The sequence below is a fragment of the Boleophthalmus pectinirostris genome, unplaced genomic scaffold, assembly GCF_026225935.1.
Source record: "Boleophthalmus pectinirostris isolate CB_2022bp ecotype Guang Dong unplaced genomic scaffold, ASM2622593v1 HiC_scaffold_19, whole genome shotgun sequence".
NCBI classification, from domain to species: Eukaryota; Metazoa; Chordata; class Actinopteri; order Gobiiformes; family Gobiidae; genus Boleophthalmus; species Boleophthalmus pectinirostris.
The window spans coordinates 39,270,492-39,278,886 of NW_026571140.1; the positions used below are offsets into that span (position 1 = coordinate 39,270,492).

Consider the following 8,395-nt stretch of genomic DNA (forward strand, 5'->3'; position numbering starts at 1 on the left):
CGCCAACTACCTGGCTAAATATTCACTTTGGCGATATCCACAATGACTTGGTGGAAACTCCTGGGCCATTCACAGCAGAAAAGATGAAAACCTCCAAGAGTCTCGATGTGTTGTTGAACTTGTTGGAGTCCACGGTTTGTTAGGATCTTCTACGTTTGCTCTGCAAATGTTTGAAAGCCGTTTAATTCACCGTTAGCGGTTCTTTTCACTCAGAATACGAAAAAGACATTTTCCTTCTTCCGTGTTTCTATTTGTGCATCTGATAATGCAGCAGGAATTTACCATTATCGGGGATAAATACGCGAGGTTACGCACTGTGTTTGACGCTACCGTGTTTCTTGCCTCCGACCAAAATATTTCCCAGCATGCAACGCGGGCTTTTAATAACAATGACGTCAGCTGAAACTCGCCTATAGTTTGTGTATAAAAGTCATTGTACAGGCGTAAAACATTTGAGTCTCTGCATGGGAATGTCAGCACAGACTCCTTGTACAAGTATGACTTTCTAATATTGGAGTAAGTCAATTATTTTTGGACTTTATTTCTGTTTCAAGTGTAATTTTTATCTAAGCAGAAACTAAAGAACATGAGAGGAAAAGGTTGTTTTCCTCAACACTGGCAACACTGATCTTGTGACTATAATGTTTGAGAGGGACTTGTTTAACAGTTCAAAATCAGCTCACCTATTTTATTTTCAATTAAGTCAGTTTCTTTATGGTCAGATTGCATTAAAATAAAGATCAGATTAAAGTCTAACAAGTCTCTGATGGAACAGTGCCTACAGACAGCGTCACACTCCCAGGGAATGTTGCGAAGTATCAATACATTTACTTCACAGAGGTTATTATTTTCAGTTTGTCTTGTAGTTACCTGCATTGAGATGACGTAGACCCCAGAGTTGAGGCTTTTGTACTGCTCCACAGCCTCCGAGTCGTCCGTGACCATCACCACGTCCTTAAGCCCGGCCAGGTGATTGTAATACCAGACTGCGGCGGAGTACACGCATCTACGACACAGAGGAACAACGTCACAAACACAACATGGCTTTATATTTTAGAGATGACTGCATTTTAACAGTCCATAACCTAAGAGTGCATGTTTTTTGAGGTTTATGTTAAGATATTTCCAGATTTTCAAAATTCAAAACTGGGACACACCCGAGTTGGGATGAGTTGGTATAAATAAAACTGTGAAAAGAGGGTGTCCATTCTTAACTTACTTTGTGGGTCAATCATAATCTGAGGGACTTGTGACTTGTTCTGGTCATTTTCAAGCTCAGTTTTCTGTATTTTAGCTAAATAAATGACAATATATCATCATCATCCATCATATATGCCCATCTTTACTGTTGGTGGGTATCAAAGTGGTCAAAATAGGGACACCTGGGACATTTCTTGTGTAAAACTGGGACAAATCTAGCTAGAGTAGCGCCACCTAATGCCTCCGCTAAATTTCCAGTGACTAGGTCAGAAATCAAAATACACTAAACGTTTCGCAAAAATTCCCGGAAGTGCAAGTTCGGGCAGCCAATCAGTGAAGGGTCATATATTCAGTGCTGTCAATGATTCCTAAGATTGAGGATTTAAAGCCGGAACAAAGAGAATGTTCAGTGAATTTCATCAAGGGGAAAGACGTTATTGCCCTTCTTCCTACGGGATTTGGGAAAAACGTCATGACCAAATAGCAGCGACTTGGTTAAATAAAAAAGTACCCACCTACCATCGAGCGAACGAATTCTAACACTGTGAGGTCAGACGGTTTCTACAAAGTAAAACCGGCTGATGAATCAGGTTAGGACAAATCTGTGGTTTTGGATAAATCTGCTGGGACAGGGGACACAGGCCTCAAAACTCAGACTGTTCTAGGTAAATAGGGGCATCTGGTCACTGTAACTTCACTTTTATATACCTCTGAAACATGGAAGATGGCAAAAGACTTAGAAAAACACCTGTCTAGCTTTCAGAGAAAATTTCGTCGTGAAAATCAAGTAGAACAACTGCTTAAAAGAGCCCAAAATGAAACGCATCCTCGAAATCGTGAAAGAAGATGGTCATATTGGGGACAGGTAATGAGGATGCAGAACCACAGGAGACCCCTACAGCTCTGGAGATGGTCACTGACAAATGGAAGACGGAAAGAAAGGCCCAAAGAAACTCTAAAGAGAACAGGGAGGCAGGACACACAGGCCTGCGGGAAAACAAACAGCTGGAGATCAGAGCCAAGGACAGGGTCCGTTGGAGAAGGACGCGCTCTGCCTGATGTGCCAACAGAGAGACAGGAAGATAGTAAATAGTAAATAAGTAAGATGGATATGTTCTAAGCAAAATAATACAGTCACCATTAGGGCTGGGTATTATTAAGAAGTTGCCAACACGTTACATAAGCCACGATACGATACATATCTCGATACAGTGAACTTTCGATTCATTACAATATATTTCAAATCAATTCGATATGGTTCAATAAAACATAATGGCAAAATCATGTCTGTGGTACTAAAAGTCTTTGTTAAACCACTTCTTGTGCAAAGTTCATATACCGTATTTTCTGCACTATAGGGCGCTCTGGATTATAAGGCGCACTGTCATTAAATGGTCTATTTTCGAACTTTTTTCACAAATAAACCGCACCGGACTTTAAAGGAAACACAACAGTTGGATGGGTGAGTGGTTTTGTTTGTTTGTGGCGTTCACGGTGACTCTGGGCTTTGTTCAGTTGTGGCGTGTAGGGAGGGTGCTGTCTGGGACCGCTGGATTGTCGGCGTGTTCGCAGTGACTCAGTTGTTCAGTTGTGTCTAGAAGCGGCACATTGCACTCGCTTTTTCGGTTCGTTCCTCCGTTCCGTTCCTCATCGGCGTGGAGTGATGAGTGTGACTGTGGGTGTGTTTCGCTGCATGGTCGCTGTCTATGAAGGTAAATCTGTTGCAAAATGAGAGAGCGTGTACACTTGATTTGAGAACTTGTAGAATATAATGTGAGAATGTTTAGAACAAAACTTTGAACTTGTAATTGCCTATTTTCATATATGTGTGTGTTGAATTTGCAGTCATGATGAAAAAAAAACATAAGAGTGCTTGAAAAAAAATTTGTTTTGTTTTAGTTTTGTTCTATATATTTGTTAATATTTTTTCTCCCGTGTGCGTGAATATTTTCCACAAGTGAAAATTTCAATCTCCAAGTGCATACATTTTTTTCAAGCACTCGTGTGTTTTTTTTCACCGTGACTGCAAATTCAACACACACGTATATGAAAATAGGCAATTACAAGTTCAAAGTTTTGTTCTACACATTACACATCTCAAATCAAGTGTACACACTCTCTCATTTTGCAACAGATTTACGTTCATACTGTCTGCGCGTGTTTGCGTGCACTCTGGGTGGTGCGGCTTTGTAGTTTATTGAAGTCGTGCTGGGACACTCGAGTGGATTCGTGTATAGGGCGCTCTGGATTGCGGGGCGCATTTTTATGGGGTTGGAGGCTTAAGAGCGCGCCCTATAGCCCAGAAAATACGGTAAAACACAAACACTTAAAACCTCAAAACAGTGAAAATGTCAAATGTGTCGCAAAAATGAGTTTCCTTCCTCTAAACAAGCAACAAAACTGTAGCACTGTAACAAAATAATTCAGTAAAATAAACCAAAAAATGCTCTTGGCGATATACTGATACAGCAACCCACGATATCGATACTGTATCATCACCTTAAATTATACGATATTTCATAGGGATGTAACAATAACTGAAATATCGTGCTATTGTATAGTCAAAAGTCTGACAATATATCGAATTACAAGTTCCTTTGCTTAACTGCATTGTTTTATATTAGCAACAGCTTATAAACATCGGGAACTACATATCCCATGATCCATTTCAGTGCAAACGACACGAAGAGATGTGTTTTTACTTGAATTCTTGGTATTATGGCGAAAATGATTCACACCAAAATCTTCTTAAGGTATTTTAAAAGCAAAAAAGTGTCCTCTCCAAAATATTTTAATAAATATCGTACCGTGAGATGCATATCGTGATAATATCATACCGGAGATTTGGATATCATTACATCCCTAATATTTCGATATTTTTACACACACCTAATCATCCTGGAAAGAAAAGTTACATAATACAACTGCACTGCGTAACATTTCTAGTGGAGGGTCCATCACATCTTTGTCTCCATGGAAATGTTACTGCTTTGTCTAGAATGTTACACAGTACAGATTAAACCTGTCTGTCACGAAGGAGACGAGCAGGTAACAGCACTACGCAACATTACAGGTCAGATCTGTGGAGAGTCGACTCTATACACAGAAGGATTTATTGTATTTTTGAGCAATAGAAACACACGTAATGAATGAAATGCTAGACAGATGTTTAATGCCATACCGTGGAACATTCCAAACAAAACAATAATATCTCCATGGAGACAAAGTCGTGCAAATACACCTTTAAATGTCAAGTTGTAAATGTTTTGCGTGGTGCCTGCAAGTTCTCAATCTCTAACCAACTTTACAATTTAACAATTTCTAATATAAATCGTTATAATCTGATTATTTTTACACATTGAAGTCATCTTATACAGCTTATAGTTTGTTCAAATCAAATTCTATGTAACACAATAATGTAATAAAATGAAGGACCACCAAACCCAGACCTGGTTTGCCATTTCTCCTGGCTCTCTCCTTTCTCTCGGGGGCAGTACGAATACTCCTGGAACTCATTGGCAAACAGCACACAGTCGTGACGAGGGTCTTTCAGCAGGTTACGCAGACGGTTGTACTGCCTGGACAATGGAAAAATCAAAATATAGAATTAAAACTTTACAAATGCAGTCTCAGTAGCTTTGTCATACAGTGGACAGCCTTAAAACAGACCTATTGTGTTTGTGTTTGTTATATAGTTATAATCTATGACACCTGTGGATCATTATGTTATGTTTCGTGAATTTTAAAATCTCAATATTGATCTAAAACGACTTCATAAGCAAAACAAGCCCGCCGACTTCTGAACTGGAAAACTGCAGTGGTTGTGCGCTGATGTCTTGAATATAATAAAGTTCACTCAAAAATGCATGAATGACTCCAAAAACAACTTTGAGAGGGTAAATGGTGAGAGAAAACAACTATAACAATGATCAAAAGCTCTTAAAAGTCGATTTTGCATACTTCTTTAATATCTCTTACCTTCTTCCTTTGTTGTGCTGCACAGCCTGACACGCCGTCTGTGTGAAGATGATTCCCTGGATTTCTCTGAATTCCAGGATCTCCAGAAAGTCCAGGACGATCCCGACATCAGGAATCACGTAATGGGTCAGATCTCCAGGAAGCACCTTACCCTCTGAAAGAGAAAGAGGAGGAACATCATTTTAGGTTTGTTCATAACCAGTGAATTAATCCTGTCCACATTGTCCTTACAGCAGTGCGAGCAAATGACAAAACAAAATCAAACAGTGATCTAACTATGACACAATCTGAAATAAAGAGTAGTTGTACTTTGTTTGTACTTTCTACTTTAGGTTAAAATACACTATGTTGTCCCCATATTTGTCCTCTGCATTTGACCCATCCTTCAATGCCGCTGAGCAAACTGCCAGGACCAGTGGATGCAACTCAGGGACCCATCTCTGCGATCTTGAGCTACTCTTGGTCAGGACAACCTCAGCTCTACCTATGGTGCATGAGAGTTGATGGACGAAAACAGAATGCCCAGAGAAATATGCAAACTCTACACAGAAAGGCCCAGACGACCCAGGAATCAAACCCAGAAACATTTTTGCTGCGAGGCGTGAGTGCTAACCCCTGTGCCACCCTTATTTGGAAGAGGAATCCTTCTACAATCTTCTACAGAATCTTCTACAGAAAAATTTTACAACTTTGTGGCTGTAGTAGGGTGACCAGACGTCAATATTTACCCGGGACAGTCCCAGTTTTGAGCCCTGTTTCCCCTGTCCCAGCGGACTTATCCAAAACCAGTGATTTGTTAAGGTTTCATACAAGAAATGTCCCAGGTGTCTCTATTTTTGACCAATCTGATACCTGCCGACAGTAAAGAGAGGTATACATTGTCATTTGTTTAGGTAAAATACAGAAAAGATGCTTAAAAATGAGCACAAAGAAAATGTGACTATAATGACTCACATGTTAGTCATGAATGAAACGAGTGCATAACAATTCTCCTTTCCTTTTATTATTACCAAACACACCAGTTTTTGATTTGTAGTTACATTGAGGTGCTCCCAATGCCCACATGGGAAGGTCTAGATAATTAACTGAGCAATCATAAAATATTATATCCATACAATATCATCTTTATAGAAATTAAGTTAAATTACTACTAAAATGTACATGATTTTGATTATTTGATTCCCACATCTGTAGCCCCAAGTTGATTATCATTATTATACCACAAGCTTTTTCAACTGGGACATTCCCTCTTTTTTTGGTGGTGGTTGGTAATAATAAAATTGTGAAACGAGAATGTGTAATTAAGGAAAACAGTTCTGCGCTCAGCTCATTCATGACTAACAGTGAGTCAGTATAGTGATATTTTCTTTGTGTTTTAGTCATTTTTAAGCAGCTTTTTTGTATTTTACCTAAACAAATTACAATGTATGTCTCTCTTTACAGTTGGCAGGGATCAAATTGGTCAAAAATAGGGACACCTGGGACTATGGGTGTACAAAAATATTGAAATATCGATCGTTTAATGTGATGATACACTATTGATATCGAGGGCTGCTGTATCAATATATCGACAAGAGTAATTTTTGGTATATTTTACTAAATTATTTTGTTACAACGCTACGGTTTTGTTAGCCTGATTCATCAGCCGGTTTCACTTCGTACAAACCGTCTGACCTCACAGCATTAGATTTTGTTCGCTCGATGGTAGGCGGGTACTTTTTATCATTTATCCAACTGCTGCTATTTGGTCGTGACTCGTGACGTATATAATGCGCTGGTAACGGACTAACTAGTATATTAAGCTTTTCACAAATCCCACAGGAAGAAGGACAATAACGTCTTTCCCCTTGATAAAATTCACCAAACATTCTCTTTGTTCCGACTTTAAATCCTTTTTGCGAACCGTCTATTGTATTTTGATTCCTTCCCTAGTCGCTGGAGAGAAATGAAACTGAGCAGAGGCCAGCCTGGCAAACAATATATCGCCAAGAGTATTTTTAGGTATATTTTACTCAATTATTTTGTTACAGCACTACAGTTTTGCTGCTTGTGCAGAAGGAGACTCGTTTATGCATACATACATTTAACATTTTCACTGTTTTGATGAGTAAAATGGGTGTGGTTTCATATTAATGGTTGGTTTCATATTCACTTTGCACAAGAAGTGGTTTAACAAAGACTTTTAGTACCACAGCCACGATTTAGCCTTTATTTTTTATTGAACTTTATCGAATCGATCTGAAGTATATCGTATTGAATCCTATCGAATCGTAAGCTCACTGTATCGAGATATACACCGTATCGTGGCTTATGTATCGAGGTATGTATCGTTTCGGCAACTACTGAATGATACCCATCTCTACCTGGGACATTTGTTGTATAAAACTGGGACAAATCACTGGTTTTGGATAAATCTGCTGGGACAGGGGATACAGGACTCAAAACTGGGAGTGTCCTGGTTAAACAGTGAGGGACATCTGGTCACCTTTACCCAGATCAAGAAACAAAAATATAGCAAGTTAGCTTTCCATCCTTTTGCAAACTAAAAAAACTTCGTAATGATTAAATCAAAGTCTGCAGTTAGCTCATCACTTTTCTTTTCAGTCATATTTATTCCCGTTTCTTCCCATAATTCCACATGTGTCGGTGCTGTCTGCAGTGTTTTGCTCTTTACCGTTGTCACAGTCCGCCTGACACAGGGAGCTGTAGCACGGAACCCGCTCCCTCAAATAATGCTCCCGGACCACACGGACCTTCCTCCCGCGGCTGCTCTTCAAATGCAGAACCCTCTCCGTTTTTATCATGTTTCAGTTTGACACAAAGCAACAAAACACCGTAGATTTAACATAACGCGGGAACATGCTGCTACCATTTCGCACTACTAGCTAACCTAAACAACTTTCGGGAAGTGCGGAGATGACGTGACATCGCTCTCAGAAGTTAATTAAAAATCACTATAAACAAGGGAAAAAAGCACTTTTAATTGCGTACACATGAATTATAAAATTTGTTACATGGAAAACACTACACTATATTGCTTTAATTTGATTAGTGATACAGTTTTTTGACTCCTTTTGTGGTTGATGTTGCGTTTTGAGTTCTCTTGATTTTTCTTATTCTTTGGCAATAATGGAAAAAAAAATTAATACATTTACCAAATACAAAAATAAAAAATAAATACCAAAGCCTTATAAACATGCCTCTTAACTAAACTAAG

At 39.0% G+C, this 8,395-nt stretch overlaps 1 protein-coding gene across 1 annotated transcript in view; it reads right to left on the reverse strand.

The window, feature by feature from the left end:
* dis3l (DIS3 like exosome 3'-5' exoribonuclease) overlaps positions 1 to 8,075 on the reverse strand; it is a 35,199-nt gene extending 27,124 nt beyond the window's left edge. The window contains 4 exon segments of the mRNA XM_020922613.2: positions 871 to 1,006; positions 4,650 to 4,778; positions 5,179 to 5,332; positions 7,853 to 8,075. Of these exon segments, the coding sequence (XP_020778272.2) occupies positions 871 to 1,006; positions 4,650 to 4,778; positions 5,179 to 5,332; positions 7,853 to 7,982 (549 nt within the window). The 5' untranslated portion in view covers positions 7,983 to 8,075.
* Positions 8,076 to 8,395: the final 320 nt, after the last annotated feature.